The following is a 17,948-nucleotide window of genomic DNA, read 5'->3' as shown; positions in this document are numbered from 1 at the left end:
GTGTGTACATGATGGAATACTATTCAGCCTTTAAAAAGAAGCCAGGCACAGAAAGACGAATTCCACGTGGTCTCACTGGCATGCGGAGTGTAAGCACGTTGAACTCGTGGAAGTGGAGAGAAGAACGGTGGTCGCCAGGGGCTGGGGTCTGGGGGACACGTCGGTCACCCTGGTGACTCTCCTCAATAAGAATGTTATTGAAAATGACTAAGAGAGTAGAGTTTAAGTGTTACCACAAAAGAAGATACATACGCGAGGTAACGCATATGTTAATGAGCGTTAATGAGCCACTCCCCCATGTGTACATACAGTTCTCCCTCGGTACCCAGGGGGACTGGCTCCAGGACCCCTGCAGACACTCAAGTCCACGGATGCTCGAGTCCCTTCTCTACAATGATGTGGTATTTGCAAATAACGCACAAACATTCTAGTGCATAATTTAAACCATCTCTAGATTACTTAGAATACCTAATATGATGTAAATACTATGTAAATTGTTTTTATACTGTATTGTTTTTAAAATTTGTATTATTTTCATTGTTGCTTTGTTATTTTTAGTTTTTCCCCCCAAATTATTTTTCAGCCACAGTGGGTCGAATTTGAGGATGAGGAGCTCACAGGAGTGGAGGGCCAGCTGTATTTCAAAGCGTCACGTAGCACACGATAAATAAATAAATAAGAGTGTGTGTATGTATAATTTTTACTTGTCATTGAATGAAAGACTAAATGAGGAAGATTCCGGAGGCAGATGGACAATGTTCTGAATCCTAGCCCTGTGACCTCCTGACAGTGTGACTTGGGCAATCAGGACTTCTCCCTTCTCAGTACCTTGGGCGTCTCACCTGTAAATGAGGGATGGAGCTATTTCTACTCCCTAGGGGGTTGGTAGGAATAAATAGTTTTACCTGTCAAGTACTTAGAACCATGCCAGGCACACAGTAAGTGCCCAGTAAACGTAAGCTATTGTCACTATAACAAAGTGGCAGCGATGAAGTCAGAGCTAACACTGACCAGGGTGGGAATACCTGGCTGACAAGGTGTGGGGTGAGGGCAGTGAAGATGAGGGAAAGATACTATGAAAAAGGTACGTGTCAACACAATCGTGGGGTTTTTATATGAGACAGTGCTATGGTCTGAACGTGTGTGTCCCCTCCCAAATTCATACTTGAAACCCTCACCCTACGGTGATGGCATCTGGAGGTGGGGCATTTGGGTGGTGATGAGGTCATGAGGGTAGAGCCCTCATGAGTGGGACCAGTGTCCTTAGAAAAGGGACCAAAGGAGGTCCCCGCCCCTTCCACCACGTGAGGACACAGTAAGAAGGTGCCGTCTATGAACCAGCACCACCCTCACCAGACACAGACTCTGCCACACCTTGATCTTGGACTTCCAGTCTCCAGAACTGTGAGAAATAAACATCTGCTGTTTATAAGCCACCAGGTCCGTGGTATTTTGTTAGAGCAGCTCGAATAGACTAAAACCAACAGTGATACAGATCAGAGGAAGCTTTTCTTTGGAGCAAAGGGATAGTGGTAGGGAAATGGTGATGTTAGCAAGTGTGGGATCATAGTAAGGAATGCCTGAGAAAACGCTGTCCCAATACTACTATGGACATCACTACAGACACCGAGGGTGGACACCCAGACTGGGGGGTCACTGGGGAGACTGTGGTGTGTGCCCAGACTGGGGGGTCACTGGGGAGACTGTGGTGTGTGCCCAGACTGGGGGGGTCACTGGGGAGACTGTGGTGTGCGCCCAGACTGGGGGGTCACTGGGGAGACTGTGGTGTACGCCCAGACTGGGGGGTCACTGCGGAGACTGTGGTGTGCGCCCAGACTGGGGGGTCACTGGGGAGACTGTGGTGTATGCCCAGACTGGGGGGGTCACTGGGGAGACTGTGGTGTGCGCCCAGACTGGGGGGTCACTGGGGAGACTGTGGTGTGCGCCCAGACTGGGGGGTCACTGGGGAGACTGTGGTGTGCGCCCAGACTGGGGGGTCACTGGGGAGACTGTGGTGTGCGCCCAGACTGGGGGGTCACTGGGGAGACTGTGGTGTGTGCCCAGACTGGGGGGGTCACTGGGGAGACTGTGGTGTGTGCCCAGACTGGGGGGTCACTGGGGAGACTGTGGTGTGCGCCCAGACTGGGGGGTGCTCCCGACACACTGGCTACACACAGGTGTGGGAGGGAAGTAAAGGTCACCACCCTGGGCACAGTGGTACGTGGGAAGTGCACGCAGGGCAGGCAGCAGCGCAGTGCCGTGCCGTGCGGACACCGAGGGAAAAGGGACAATGCTGCGTCGGACAGGCCAGACGACTTGCTTGCTATTCGGTCTGCAAAGGAAGAAAGGGAATGGAATTTGGCAGGAAATAAAGTATATCCATGTTGGATGCTTTTAAGGTCACATTAGAATTTCAGAGCAGGCAGGTCTTAAATGTAATGGTGAATAAACTTTCAAGACGGGCACCTTGGTCAGTGGCTATTTCATCTTATGTAAACAGGAAACTTGAACTGTCTTACACTTTGCCACATCATCACCAATTTTTAAACTGGAAAGTGACAATTTAAGCCTTAAATACATCTTCAACAGCATCTACCCTCCACCTTTTTTTTTAGTGTTTATACCAACGGGAAACTTTTGGCTATATTGAGCAAGACACATATTTAAACGACAGTAATTTATAAGCACTCAACTGATTTTCATTCTAATTGCTTTTTCCCCTTGTAACAAATTAATGAACACAAGAATGGCAAGTCTCAATTTATAACTTTAGCTAGTTACACTTAAAAAAAATTCTCCCTTTATGAGCTTAGTGGAAACGGAGCTTTCTCTATTCTGACAAATTTAAAAGAATTGGTTAAAATGGATGGGGAGCAAGAGGGGGCAGAATCTTAGCTTTCATAAACATACAAATTTAGAAAACATCACACAAATGAGATTCCATGGGAACCAGGGTAGTTGCGTGGTTATCAACATCTGGAATATATGAAACAGCAACTTCTGGATTCTTGCATTTTGCTACTGTAAGTAGCTATAATCAAAGCAAAAGAACAGTTTAGGAAAACAGTCTTTTCACACAAAAAGTTCGTTTGCAACTAGCACCATTACAAGAGGGCTTGTAATTGAACAATTAGCATTTGATATAGGCTCCTGCATAACGTCCCACGTGAGTGGGGGGAATCTGCAACCCCCCCAACTGCATTCTGCAAAGGAAGGATGGATGCACTTGGTGGAGGCGTATAAATTATTGATGCCACACAGCTAGCTAGGGTGCTGTTCTATTTTTTTCCTGTATGAAAGGCATGGGTATCACATTCTCCAGCTACTTAGCCCCCAGCACACACACACACACACACACACACACACACACACACCTTTTAAAGTTATTTTAAAATGCTGGCATTTAACATACATACAAATGCACAAACAACAGATAAACCACCACAGCCCAGATTTAAATGAGGACCGGGACAATGGCAGTTTGGACTGTCACCTGCTCTCCTAGTTTCCCTCTGACCCCCCAGCATGTGCTGCACACCCACGAGACTGACCCCAATAAAAACCCTGGACACCGAGGCTCGTGTGAGCTTCCCGGTGGGCCACACTTCACATGTGCCGTCACACACTGCTGCTGGGAGAATTAACTGCCTCTGTGTAACTTGCACTGGGAGGGGACACCTGGGAGGTTGTGCCCGGGTTCTCCTGGACTTCGTGCCCTACACCTTTTCCCTTTGCTGAGTTTAATCTGTATCCTCTCATTGTAATAAAACACGAGTGTGACAGCTACTGAGTCCTGTGCGTCCTCCCAGCAAATCAGTGACCCTGAGGGTGGTCGCGGGGTCCCCCGCCACTGTGTGCTGCTCACTCCTACAGGAGCCCCTCAAGGCATGAGCCGTTACTGCTTTCCACGGTTTCCAAGGTACTCTCAGCCTCAAGTAATGTGGACGTTTATTCAGGTCTTCCTTATTTATTATTTGGTGAAACTAACGTTTTCCTTTATTATTTCTAAAGCAAAGACTGCTGTCACCTCAAAAAAATGCTTGCCTATGCTGTTTCATAAAGATTCTTTTTTTTAAACAGGGACGCACATTAGCAATGGAAAAGAGCCACCGCAGTCAAGAAATTTTTTTAGAGGCTCAGCTGAACAATAAGCCCTGAACTTTTGTTTAAATTAAGATAGCTGAACCTCTAGGATGATTTCCTGAATCCATGGCAACGCGTCTTGTGTGAGATGGCATTCCACAGCCCAGGAAACACAGCGGGGCCCACGGGGCAATCTGTCAGCTGCTGGGGTTACAGTGGGCAACCCCACTTAATCATTTTGTAGATGCAATTCTTCACCAGTATTCAGAGTAACACCCTTTTCCTGGTTATCTAACCTACTCAGTAAGTGAAAAAAAAAAAAAATCCCAGTTAGAAAGCCTGCTACTCCTAATTATTTTATTATCTGCCAGAGGATGCTTTTGGCAGACTTTCCCCTTCCTCAAGGGCAAAAATACCCTGGAAAAAATTTAATAAAGACGAGGACCGGGTTTTGCTCGCTGTGAAAGTCTATTCAAGTACTGCAGCTGCAGAAATCAGAATGCAGCCCCAGGAGAAGATAAGATGAAGGGCGGCGAAAGAAGAGTCCCATTAAAATTCTACTGACCAGTAAAGACTGGTTAGAAGGAAAAAAAAAAATCCCACAACTAAAGGATTTAAATCAGTGGTTCTTAAAGGGTGGGGGTTGTACCCACCAGGGGGTGTCTGGCAATGTCCAAAGACACTTGGTTGTCCCAATGGAGGGGAGGGAGTGGGCAGGTGCCAGGGCAGCTGCTGAACATCCCATAATGCTCGGGACAGTCCCCGCAAGGCAAGGAACGAGCCAGCTCCAAACACCCACAGTGCCAGCTTGAGCAACCCCGATCTTAATGCATGGGCTGAAAACCTTTGGCGGATACGACGTGTGGCCGCTCTCGGTAACTCCAGAGGCCAAGACCCCCAAGTCTGCCCACTTCTCTCAGGCTGAACACGTCTATGTAACAGAATCCTCCCAGCCGGAGGTTGCATGGGGTACTGTAAAAACATTCTAAGACTCGCCGGGGGGTAAGGGTGTAGGACAGAAGCCACACGTAGATGTTCCCCCCAGGATACACACAGCCCACCCAGAGACCCCGCGCCCCACCCCAGCGCAGAAGGGCTTCCCGCGATCAAACCGAGGGGCAGCCAGCCAGGCGGGCAGGGCAGAGTCTGCCGGGTTCCCGAGGTCACAAGCACTCAAGCCACATCCACACAACAGCCGCTGGTATTTCATGATTCTTCTGTTTCCAAACGTTTCAGGAGGTTTGTGCGGCCACCTATTTCTCAGTTCATAGGGCGGCTACTTGAATCCATTACAGAAAAGAACACCCCCCTCCAAACCTAGGCCCGCAATGCGGCTAACGACCTGCAAAACCTAATTAAAATGTCGCAGCCGCCTTTGCGTTAGTGACCGCCGCCTTTCTCTCTCACACGCAAAGCTCTGCCGACAACGGAAGCGTAAAATTATGTTTTCGGTTTTGTCTTTTAAAAAGGAATAATTTTGCAATTACTATGGACTCAGGGGAAGCCGCAAAACTAGGGAAGTCCTGGTACCCTTCACCCTGCCCTCTCCGATGGTGACATCTTATGTTGCTGTAGCACAGCACTGAAACCACCATGTCGGCACCAGGACGGGGCCATCCGCTAGGAGACAAGCCTTACTCGGGTGTGTGTGTGTGTGTGTGTGTGTGTGTGTGTGTGTGTGTGTGTGTGTGTGTGTGTGTGTGTGTGTGTGTGTGTGTGTGTGTGTGTGTGTGTGTGTGTGTGTGTGTGTGTGTGTGTGCGCGTGCGTGCGTGCGTGTGCGTGTGTGTGTGCGTGTGTGTGTGCGTGTGTGCGTGCGTGTGTGCGTGTGTGCGTGTGTGCGTGCGTGCGTGCGTGCGCGTGCGTGTGCGTGTGCGTGTGTGCGTGCGTGCGTGCGTGCGTGCGGCGCGCGCGCTACACGGTTCCATCCTACGCGCTCCATCTACGCATGCGCAGTCAAGGTACCCTGCTCTTCCGTCAGCACAGAACTCCCCCAGACCCACCCTCTGCAGTCAGCTCCCGCCCCACTCCTGAGCCCTGGAGCCCACTGACCTGGTGGTCTGCATCTCTGCAGTTGTGACATAAACAGAAACACACAGTGTGCGATCTCTGGACGTGGGCTTGTCCTACCCAGCACTTTTCTCCGGGGCGGGGGGCACCCAGCTGGCTGCGGTGTCGGTAGCGCGCTCCCCCCCGACTGCTGAGCAGTACCACGAGGTGCTTAACCGATCACCCACTGAAGGACACTGGCAGTGTTTCCAGAACACTGCTATTATGGATAAAGTGGCTTTTTTTTTTTAATTACCAGTTTTCATCAGACACGTAAGGATACAGTATGTGCCAAGGACTTGCCCCAAACACTGAGCAGGTCTTTGGAAAACTCCTTATAATGTAATAATGTTACATTGTGGAATTCAAGTGATTCCTTCTCTTCCTTTTGAGACTAACTTTCCAAACTCTTGGAACAATCCACACACCAACCTTCTCACCTTAACACTGTGTCAAAATAGACAAAGCATAAAATTACCACCTTCACCATTTTTCAGTGCACAGTTCAGTGGCATTAAGTACATTCACATTATTGTGCAACCATCACCACCATCCATCTCCATGACTTTATTCATCCTGCAAAACTGAAATTCTGTCCCCATTAAACAGCAACTCCTCATCCCTTCCTCCCTTAGCCCCTGGCAGCCACCACTCCACTGTCTGTCTCTAGCAATGAGACTCCTCTACATACTTCTTTTCTTTTATTTTTTTAATGGTTCTTTTTTTTTTTTAAAGACCAAGCTCATAGCCACCTCAAACTTCTCGGGTCAAGCAATTGATCCTTTTGCTTCAGCCTCCCATGTAGCTGGGACTACAGGCATGCACCACCACACCCAGCTAATTTTTTCTGTTTTTAGTAGACATGGGGTCTCTTGCTCAGGCTGGTCTCGAACTCCTGAGCTCAAGCGATCCTCTCACGTTGGCCTCCCAGAGTGCTAGGATTACAGGTGTGAGCCACCGCGCCCAGCTTCTACGTACTTCTTGTAAGTGGACTGGCTTATTTCACTTGGCATAATGTCTTCGAGGTTTACCTATGGTGTGGCTTGTGTTAGAATTTCCTTCCTTTTTAACACTGAGTAACATTGCACTGTATAGGTAGAACACATTTTATCTGTTCATCCGTCGACAGACATCTGGGTTGCTTCCCTTCAGATTTTGTTAAAAGACATGGTACTGCTCCCTAAAGAGTGAGGTCGACCTTGGAAGGTGGGAGCACGTCTTTCCGTTTGGTCCTCTGCAACCCACCCTCCCGACACAACAGCTCCCCGACGTGAGGGGATGAGGGCAGTGTCCGGCCAGGCAGGATCTGCAGCACGACTAGCTCGAGGCCGGCAGGAGGTGAGGGCAGCTACGGCACTGTCCCGAGTGACTGACAGCCCCTGCTCAGAGCCCACTGGGCACAAAGCGCTGAGGAACACACGGGTCCAGGGACGGACTGAAGCTCCCAGGAACCCTCTTGCGTGCAGACTGGCTGGATTTAAACAGCACTCCATTTCGCAGAGCATGAGCTGTGACTCGTCCCTCTACACAGGCCCCAAGTCACCTGTGGCTGTGTCAGAGGGGACCGTGTCACCCTCACCACCTAATGTTTCTGTGGAAGGTGCCAGAGGGCAACGGTGGCCCCTTGGAAATCAGGGAGCCTTCCCATTCGTCCCTGTCCCCACCCTAACAAGGACCCACGCCACTTCACCCACTGTGAACTAGCCAGGTGACCTGCCAGGTAATCTGTGGGGAAAGAAAACCTCGCTGTGTGCTCAGAGCACAAACAACCCTTTAGCTCTGTGCTGGGGCTCAGCTGCAGAAAGAAAAGGCCACCAAAGTCTCACTCTTCCTCTTCTGCCACGGCACCTGCAGGGCCGGCACCAGCGGAGCCCCGTGGCACAGTGAACCACGCGGTGGAGGAGTCTGTCTTGTTCATGATTTTCTTGGCATGGAAATTCATAAAACGCGTGACAGTGTCACCTGAGTTACATTCACAACCTGGAAAGTCCGGGCATGTGGACACGATATCTCACTATTATCGTCATCTGTCTGGGCTACTGTAACAAATGACCACGGGCCCGGGCGGCTCCTACATGACAGGCATTTGTTCCTCGCGCTTCTGGAGGCCGAGGTCTGAGCTCGAGGCACAAGCACGCTCGGTGTCTGGGGAAACTTGCGTCCTGGCTCACAGATGGCGACTTCTGGCCGTGTCCTCACATGGTGGAGGGGTAAGAGGTCTCTCTTGGGCCTCTTTCAAGGACACTGATCCCACCCCTGAGGCTGCACCGTCATGGCCTCATCCCCGCCCAACACCACCACGTGTGGGCTGAGGGCCCCAACATACAAATCTGGGGGGACACCAAACATTCAGACCCTATCAACTGACCCCCTTGGGAGCAAGGATGATATATAGCATGCAACCATGTATACATTATGTAAAGAGACATGCCTAATTCTACCTAGATAGTCACGTGTGTGTACAAACTGGCTCTTTAGGAAAATGGCACCGGCCTAGCAGATGTTCACTGTTTTTTTTTTTTCCTTAGACGCTCACTTTTCATAACCACCTGTGAGGCTCTGAATAACCAGTGTGTGGTGAGGATAATGGAGGCAATAAATGTGCATAATACATCGGGCTTTTAGCTGCAAATCAGGACAAGTCAGAAAGTAAGTGCAGTGAACAAGGAGTTTTCAGTCACACTTGAGGGTCTTTACATCTTCACAGTGAAGAAAGAAGTTCATCATCCTGGCCATGTAGCATCCACAACAGATGAATTTTCACCATCTGTCATAATGACAAGCTCCTGTTAGCAGCTAAAATGTTTACAATTACAGCAGCCAGGGACACAGAACCTGGCAATGTCCCTGCGCCAGGCAAAACACTAGCAAAACTCGATTTCTCACTTGTGTTTCTTCTTCTCTGGTATTGTCACCACGGCCGCATTATCACGTGATTGCTATTCCTCGCCTGCCTGTTCCTGGCGGTGTGCTGTGTGCTGACGTAAGTCACGACGCTGGGAGTGGAAAGGGCTCCACTGGGTTTCGGTGACTTTGACGCCAGTGTCTGTGAGCAAATGCACAGAAAGCTGCTGTGCCGGCCCCAGGGCCCGACCTGTGGGAATCCTGTCACCCGCAAGTCTGAACGGAAAGGCCTCTGTCCTGCTCAGACACGTGGCCTTATCCACCGGAGGGCCGACCAGGCTGCGGAGTTTTCTATTTTTATGCAGGTCCCCGAACAAGGAAGCTCTGTCACTCAGTGGACCTGGGCTACATTCACAGCTGGCTACCTAGTCTTTTCCTACATATCTCCCCTCCCCTGGACTTTAGATCACCATCTGGTGGGCAGCTCCTGCCCAGCTACCTGCAATTGGAATCTGCAGTTCTGTCCCACTGCACGCCTCACAACGCCTTTCAGGTTTGTGTGAACTACTTGATTTATGCTAAAACTGTGGATCTGGGAGAACTTATTTTCTTTATAATTTGGATTTTGGGATGAAGCCCCAGAGGAAATACTTAGTATGTTTACGGGATTCACTTGCTGAATTTTCTGTCTTTCCATACTGAGTTGGAAATGGACTTGCACGTTTCTTGCTGCATTTAGAAACAAGCAGGGAAGACAACCCACAGTTCACCCAGCATTCAGGGAGCTGCCCGCCAGACCACACGGGCTGCACGCATTGACGGGGATCACTCCCTTGCTTCCCTCTTCCTGGGATGGTAACGTGAGCTTGCGGGAAAGGCACGCTGCCACCATCTGCTTCTTAAAACCTGCCCAGACTGCACAAGTGACCATGCAGTGGACCCCAGAAGACAGAGGCCAACGTCAAAGCTGGACTACTGGAACTCATGCACCCAGAAAAGGACGCCATTTATCACCAGGGCTGGGGATGCACGTTTCCTGCTGCTTAATCCAAAGTCCTGCTTCCTAACCATTCTCATCTTTCAGACTGCCGCAAATCTGCTGCTGTGAGATGTCACAAATCAATACCACCTATCGAGTACCCTTGATGGGCAAGGCCCTTGCTTTGGACACAAGGCGAACGATGAAAATCTACTCTTCCATACTGGGTGGAAACATACCGTTTGGTAAGAGCCAGATGACCTGACTTCTGCCTGTTGGCGGGGGCGGGGGGCAGAAGAATACGACATACCCATTTTTGAGGCTCCTTCCCAACTCTGAAGAGATGTGTCCCAGACCCTCATAACACTGCCAGGACATGCCGTCTCCCACCCTGCCTTCCTGCCACCAAGGCCGCCAGTGCCCTGCTGAAGCATTCCCTTCCTTGTGGCCTGAAGCATCCTAACTGCCACCTCGGACACCAGGCTTGGGAGGAAGAGAGGGGACAGTGGAGGGGATGGAGAGACGGACAGGCCTCCCCACACCCACCTCCTGCCTGACACAGGCACAGAGCAGCGATGGCTGAAGCACGAGCATTAGGAAGTGCCACCCAGAACTTACTGGCCACTTCCTTCCAGAGGAGAAAGCCCGGCGGGGAGGAGTTGAGGAAAGAATCGTTTCCAGGGAGGCAGAACTTGATTGTATTCAGTTTGCTGGTGCATCAGGAGCGAGAGTACAGGCAGGAGGAAGCATGATCAGGGAAATGTTTTCCTCTTTTTTTTAAGACGGAAGGGAGCCAGGAATAGGCTGAGGAGAAGATGCTCTTTGGATCTGGAGGCTCCATAAATGGCGGCCTACCCAAAACGTTAGGACTTGACATGAGCATGGAAAACCACCCCAGAATGAGCACTTCAACATGAGGCACCCCTTCTCTCTCTTCTTCCTTGAAGACATTCCTCTGGGGTACCCCCGACAGCACACACGGACTTGAAGAAAACACAGTGCTCTCTCTCTCAACGCCAACTCTGCCCATGGGATGTTACTTCCACGGCGCTGACAAATTAGGGAAAGGAGCTGGCGAGATGTTGCACAAAATGGACATTTGTGACCGTCTATACATTGTTGTGTCCCAGCGCTCCCTCCCTGCTGCCTAGTTACGAAGCTTTGTAAACAAACACGGGAACTCGGGAAGCCGACCTTTCTGGGGAGGGGTGGAGAGCTCTGTGTTTATTCCGAGAGGCCAGCAAAGCTTGCGCTCCAGGGCCCCGGGGACCAGCCACCAGCACAGCTCTGTCTGCAGGTTACAGAGAACTTGGTCTTCCACACCCAGTGCCACTTCCAGTTTGTGCTTTGCTCACACATTCTGACTATCTCTGACTGCTCTTGTGCCCTTGGGCAGAGGCGTTTGTAAGTGGAAAGAATCTCGAATTCCACGCTAAGTGTCAGCAGGGGAGCAGGGTGTGGTGTGAGGGATTTCGGCCGGCAAGGCAAGCATCTCTGGGAAGCCCTGCTCTGCGGGAAAATACCTGCGCTCCCGGTGGGCGGTTCCCGTAAGGGCCCAGGGTTGGGGCATCAGAGCGGCGGGTGTTACTTCCCTGATTTCCAGGGCCGAGACAGTACATATTTTGTTCTCTATGCCAGTTCCTTATCCTGTGTCCTGGCAACAGCTAATCCGAATGATCTAACATACATGCAGAAAGAATGTGCGTTTCCATGAGCAATGCTGGCTGGGAGCCCAAGTGGCAGCTCCAGGCCCGGATGGGGAGGGTGCTTATTCATAAGGTGCTATGCACCCAACAGACTTGAGCACTTTTGCCTGGGCAGGGAAACTGAGGCTCAGGTGGGGTAAACGACTTATTCAAGGATCAGAACTTCAACCACTCTGTCTGGCTCTGCTGCCTCCACCTCCCCTTCCGTGCCAGCTCTGAGAGGGCCGAGGCCTGGGGGCTCCTAAACTCGTTTTCCCTCAAACCTAGTACGTGTGTCTCTGGGAGGTGGGGCCAAGGAATTGGGGCTGCCATTCCAGAATATATACAGTGTGTGTCAAGGGCACAAAGCTTACATATGCCCCAAACCAATTGTTACTGTTTGAATCGTGTCCCAAATTCGTATGTTCAAGTGCTAACCAGCAGTACACTTCAGAATGTGACTCTATTTGGAAACAGGGTCACTGCAGACGTAATTGATTAAGATGAAGTTACACTGGAGTATGGTGAGCCCCTAATCCAATACGAGTGCATCTTTACAACAGGGAAATACGGACACGTTTGGACACAGAGAGTGGGGAGCCACAGAATGCCAAAGCTTGCCAGGAAACCACCAGAAGCTAGAAGAGACACACGTAACAGATTCACCCTAAGGAGGAACCAACCAGCTGACACCTTGATCTTGGACTTCTGTCCTCAGGAACTACAAGACAATGTATTTCTTCTTAAGCCATCGTAGCTGTGGTGCTGTGTTACAGCAGCCCTATAAAACTAATACGCCTATACTTTATATCACTTGGGAAAACATCGTGTGGACCAAATGCACGTGGATGATAAACAGCCAGTCCAGGCGGGTGGTTGCCATGGCGTGGGGTGGGGAGAGGGTCTGCACATGCCACCAGGGAGGCAGACACGGGGGGGGGGTCCCCCTTGAAACAGTTTGCTCCTTAAGTTGAATGGGTAGGTGGGTACCAGGATGTTTTTCCCATTAATGCCATTTTTGTAGGTCTTAAGCTAAATATCTTTAAGTTTTAAAAGTTAAAAACCATTTTCACTTCAGAGCTCCAAAGACTCGCCAGAGGAATCTCACTGGTCTGTCACAGAGCCAGGCCTGACCCTGGCCTCGGGCTCTGGGCTTCCGTCCACGCTGTCCTTGCGTGGCAGCTGCTGAGCACAGGTCCACGCTGTCAACACAGAACACGTGTGTTTGGCCTTTTAATTACTTACCATAAAGGAATGTCTTGGGCATGATCAAAAATATCGGAAGAAACTAGAATGGTTCTTAAGTCTGAGAACATTGCCTAGGGCCCGTTTGCTGGATAGGCAATTTGGAAGCTCCATAAACCTCTACTGCAAAATCTACGAGGCTCAAGTGCATACCCCAGCCCATAAATGCCCTCGCCGTGGCAGAGGACAAGAGCATCAAACTGTGCACGCCCATGCCCACCACACTGGCTCTCCACGTTAATTTCAGTCTGATTTCATGGGAACAGAAGTGTCAAGGGGAGAAAGAACACAATCTCTCATTCCGCCCCGGACACGGGACGGCCCCAGCGCCCTCTCTACTCCCTCTGACGCTCTTACTGAGAAAGCCCGTAGTGCTTTCTACTCCATGGCCTGACTTTCCATCAGTGGCTGATCATTCTGCTCTCAGTGTGTTGGAGATGAATTTCTTAAGACAGAAAACCAAGCCCCTTACCTGACTCCTGGAGATACCGATACACCAGAAAGTTCACCTCGTCACTGGTTATGCTCATCTTAGCCTCACCTCGCGGCGATGAGGTCTTTACGAAGCGGGAGCCACCCTCTGTTAGAAAAAAAGCAGAAAGAGAGTGTTTGGAACGTTGCCTTTATTTATTTTTTTTGCTGCACCCTTTTTGAAACGATTGAAGAAAATAATACCTACGCTGACACATGACGGTAATTAATATCTGATTTGTGTTCTGTTTTTATAACTCTGCGACTATATAAGCATTTCTTAATTATACACACACACACACACACACACCCAGGCAAAGTATTTTCCAGAAAAAGAAGAGTTGGCTTATTTTATAAGATTGGGGTAGAGCGGGGTATAAACCACACCAGTGAAGCCAAATCCAGGGCAACGGAGCATGGAAACGACGACGGGCTCTGTACTGCGCCAAGCCCGTGCACGACCCACAGTGCACTTGAGACCGGCGTGGACAGAGCCCTGGTGCCCGCTCGGGCAGGAGCGGCCGGATTAGACGGGAAGCCCTCTGCAGAGAGATAGGGCAGAATGAGTCATGTTCACTTGTCCACACCCCTGGGAAGAGTAGTAACCACAAGGTCCTGGAGAAACGGTTGCTCGCAACACCTTTCACTCACAGAAGTTTAAACGGTTGGAAGTTTAAGTGATGAGCTGTGTGGTCAGCCCCCCTACGGGTGCACGTGGCCTGAGCAGGAGCACCCATGGGTAGCTGAGTCCCTGGATGCCATCAGTCTGGCTGAGACCTCCGGCGCCAGGAGGCAGGTGGAGACCCGAGGCGGTGGGCTGGGGCCTGTGAACATCGCAGGGGCCTTGTGTCCAGGGCAGCCAGGAAGTGTGGTTTTCCTCAAAACCATCCTAGTTAGACACGAGAACAAAGCAGCCCGGAGAGAACCATCGAGCAATGGAACCCTTGCACACGGATAAACCACAATTTACACGTCAGTAAGAGCTGTTCCCTCCAAACAGCGGTGGCCTACAAAGGCCACCACGACTTATTTCAATTATGTCACCAAACCTAGATACATGTAGGCGGTTTGGGAGCTGTCTCGGTGTCCATGTCACACGTCTTCAGGTATCTTTATGGGCAGCAAAACTTTTATTGTTGAATGAGGATTAAGTTTGTGTTTGTTTAGCAAAAGACAAAAGGGCAAAGTGTGCATTCAAGTTGGAACTTACATTTAACGAGAGCACTCCAACTAAAGGTTGCTGTCAGGGACACACCTGAGCCAAACAAGTCCTGCCCTGGTATAATCCCCTCCCCTTGAGTACGGGCGCGACCTGTGACTCGCTTGTGCCCCACATAGTATGTCGGAGGAGATGGGGTGCACTTTCCTAGGTTAGGTTACATCATACGGCAAGGCTGACCAAATGTATGTCGCATCCTACAAGACTCTGTCTTCGCAGACTGGAAGGAGAGACCTTCCGCTGGCCGTGAAACACAAACCGCCATCACGTGATCTGTCCGGGGACTGGCAGGCAGCCTGCGGGAAGCCGAGGGCCTCAGTCCTACAACCACAGGAACCGAATCCTGCCAACAATCTGAACTTGGAAGGAAACCCCCAAGCTTCAAATGAGAAGGCAGCCCGGCTTGCACCCCAACTGCTAACCCACAGAAACAGCGGGGCCTAACTGTGTTGTTCCAGGCAGCTAGATTTGCAAGGGTTTGCGATGCAGCAGCAGGTACTACAGCTGCCTGAGAAGGTCACTGCACTTCTCACTCTGCACTCTCAACAGGGTTTTATTTTACAGTGGTCAGAAATTTGCCCCTCAAAAACGCTTATCTTCTTTGCTTAATTTGGTGACATTTCTGTACTTTTGCACAGACAGCAAAGAAAATTTGACAGTCAAAATACAAATCTGCCCTGAGATTTGTGCTTGAACTCTGGGCAGTGCACTCATAAGACAGCATTAAGAAGAAAGTATGCTGTGAGCTAGGGTGATGCCATGGCACTCCAGCCCAGGCATCACAGTGAGACTCTGTCTCAAAAAAGAAAAAGAAAAAGAAGAAAATATTACAGAGGCTGGCCCGGTGGCTCATCCCTGTAATCCTAGCCCTCTGGGAGGCTGAGGTGGGTGGATCGTTTGAGCTCAGGAGTTCGAGACCAGCATAAGCAAGAGCGAGACCCCATCTCTACTAAAAATAGAAAGAAATTATAGGGACAGCTAAAATATATATAGAAAAAAATTAGCCAGGCATGGTGGTGCATGCCTGTAGTTCCAGCTATTTGGGAGGCTGAGGCAGAAGGATCGCTTGAGCCCAGGAGTTTGAGGTTGCTGTGAGCTAGGCTGACGCCACGGCACTCTAGCCCAGGCAACAGAGTGACACTCTGTCTCAAAAAAAAAAAAAAAGAAGAAGAAGAAAAGATTACAGACTAAATAAGAACCCATGAAATCAGAGCATAACCTAATGAAAAAAAATTAGTTAAGGAAAACAACAAAAAGTATTATCTAACAAAATGTCATAGCTCTAAGCACACTTTGGTGATGATGCGTGCTGTAGTAATGGTGACAACTTGGCTCCGATGACAAATTTTAGAGTTTTAGTTTCTCTCTATATCCTGCAAAGCTGGAAACCTCTGGTTTTACATCATCAACTTCTGATGACCAACTAATGGAAGGGCAGTTGCTACACAGGGTTACTAGGAAGGCCAAAAAGAATGGACTTGAAAAATAGCTTGCAGCTACAAATCCTGGAACAAATGCACCATGTGGTCATTACCAAGAGCCTACATGCACATTTTTGAAAGATGCTAAATAAGGACTTCTGAAATTAATTCTGAGGCATCTATTACACAAATATGGAAATAACTGTGCTTACCTTTCCTTGGGTCACCTGATCTGACCATTCCCTTCCGGCCCTGACATCCCATGATTCATTACATAGATAAAAACCAAATCTTCAGCATCTTAACCTCTAGCTAAAGAATTTTGCCCAAAAACTCACTGAACTAGAGCGTGGAGTTAAGTTTGCCAATTACTTTTTTTTTTTAAGTGAGTGAATTGGCCAATATTCCTGTGCGACAAGTACTGTTCTAGACACACCTCACTCAAACATGAGGCTGGGAAATACAAATTACCTACCCTCTTTTTTCTAAGACCAGAACTAAATTTCACAGAAAGATGTGAAATTAAGGACACCCTCCCCCAGGGCTTGGTTGGCTTATTTTATGCAAATATGTGTATCACAGTGGTACCCAAAGTTCAGCACAACTCTCAGAGACAGGCCTTCCCACTGTGCACAAAGTTCCAGGTTGAGTGACAGCACTGAATGCATGTCCTGTCTGGGGGCCATTTCCTGAGGCTACCTAAGGCTACTCCATAAGCACCTTCCTTCATGGAAGAGGAGGGAAGTTTTAGAGGAAAGAGAAACTAAATTCTTTATTTTATTTTTTATTTCAGAACATTGTGGTGATACAAACACTTTGGTCACATAAATTGCCTTTGCACCACCCAAGTCAGAGCTACAAGTATGCCCATCCCACAGGCAGTGTGCACATCGCACCCATTAGGTATGGAAATACCCATCCCCTCCTCCTCCTAGCTGCCCACCCCATGAATGTTACTACTACATGTGCACATAATTGTTGATCGATTAGTTCCAATTTGATGGTGAGTACATGTGGTGCTTGTTTTTCCATTCTTGGGATGCTTCACTTAGTAGAATGGGCTCCAGCTCCATCCAGGATAATACAAGAGGTGCTAGATCACCATTGTTTTTTCTGGCTGAGTACAACTCCATGGTGTACGTATACCACATTTTATTAATCCACTCATGGATTTTTTTTTTTTTTTTGAGACAGAGTCTCACTCTGTTGCCTGGGCTAGAGTGCTGTGGTGTCAGCCTAGCTCACAGCAACCTCAAACTCCTGGGCTCAAGCGATCCTTCTGCCTCAGCCTCCCGAGTAGCCAGGACTACAGTCATGCATCACCATGCCCGGCTAATTTTTTCTATGTATTTTTAGTTGTCCAGCTAATTTCTTTCTATTTTTAGCAGAGACGGGGTCTCACTCTTGCTCAGGCTGGTCTTGAACTCCTGAGCTCAAGCGATCCTCCCACCTTGGCCTGCCAGAGTGCTAGGATTACAGGCGTGAGCCACCGTGCCTGGCCTCCACTCATGTATTCATGGGCACTTGGGTTGTTTCCACATCTTTGTAACTGTCAATTGTGCTGCTATGAAGAGAAACTAAATTCTTGACTGATGGAGATAAGACTCATGATTTTGGAGGAAAGAAGTTAGACAAAGAAGAAAGCAGCCCGGTAGCTGTGTGTGTGCGTGCGTGCGTGTGTGTGTGTGTGTGTGTGTGTGTGTGTGTGCGTGCGTGTGTGTGTGTGTGTGTGTGTGTGTTGTGGGGTGGGAGGGCTGCTTTATAAACATTATTTTTGACTTTGAATGATGTGCCACATGAACCCCTTGAAAACCACCTGTGCAGTGAGGTTCAAAGCAAAGCACCGTCGACATCTGTGAAGTCTGCCTTTGTCCTCTCCACCAAGAACGACGTCTGCGGACAAATCGCAGGGAGCTTGGAATGCCCACGCTAGTTACGGCAGAGCCAGATGGCC

The 17,948-nt window shown here is 49.5% G+C and overlaps 1 protein-coding gene across 2 annotated transcripts in view; it reads right to left on the bottom strand.

The window, feature by feature from the left end:
• LOC123629106 (F-box-like/WD repeat-containing protein TBL1X) overlaps positions 1-17,948 on the bottom strand; it is a 120,279-nt gene that overhangs the window by 47,141 nt on the left and 55,190 nt on the right. For both annotated transcript variants that reach the window (XM_045539077.1, XM_045539078.1), the window contains one exon: positions 13,356-13,463. In XM_045539077.1, the coding sequence (XP_045395033.1) occupies positions 13,356-13,413 (58 nt within the window). In that variant the 5' untranslated portion in view covers positions 13,414-13,463. The remainder of the gene's footprint in view (positions 1-13,355; positions 13,464-17,948) is intronic.

Source organism: Lemur catta, chromosome Y (genome assembly GCF_020740605.2).
Source record: "Lemur catta isolate mLemCat1 chromosome Y, mLemCat1.pri, whole genome shotgun sequence".
NCBI lineage: Eukaryota > Metazoa > Chordata > Mammalia > Primates > Lemuridae > Lemur > Lemur catta.
Note: the sequence above shows the minus strand (reverse complement) of the source record. Positions and strands in the feature narration are given on the sequence as shown.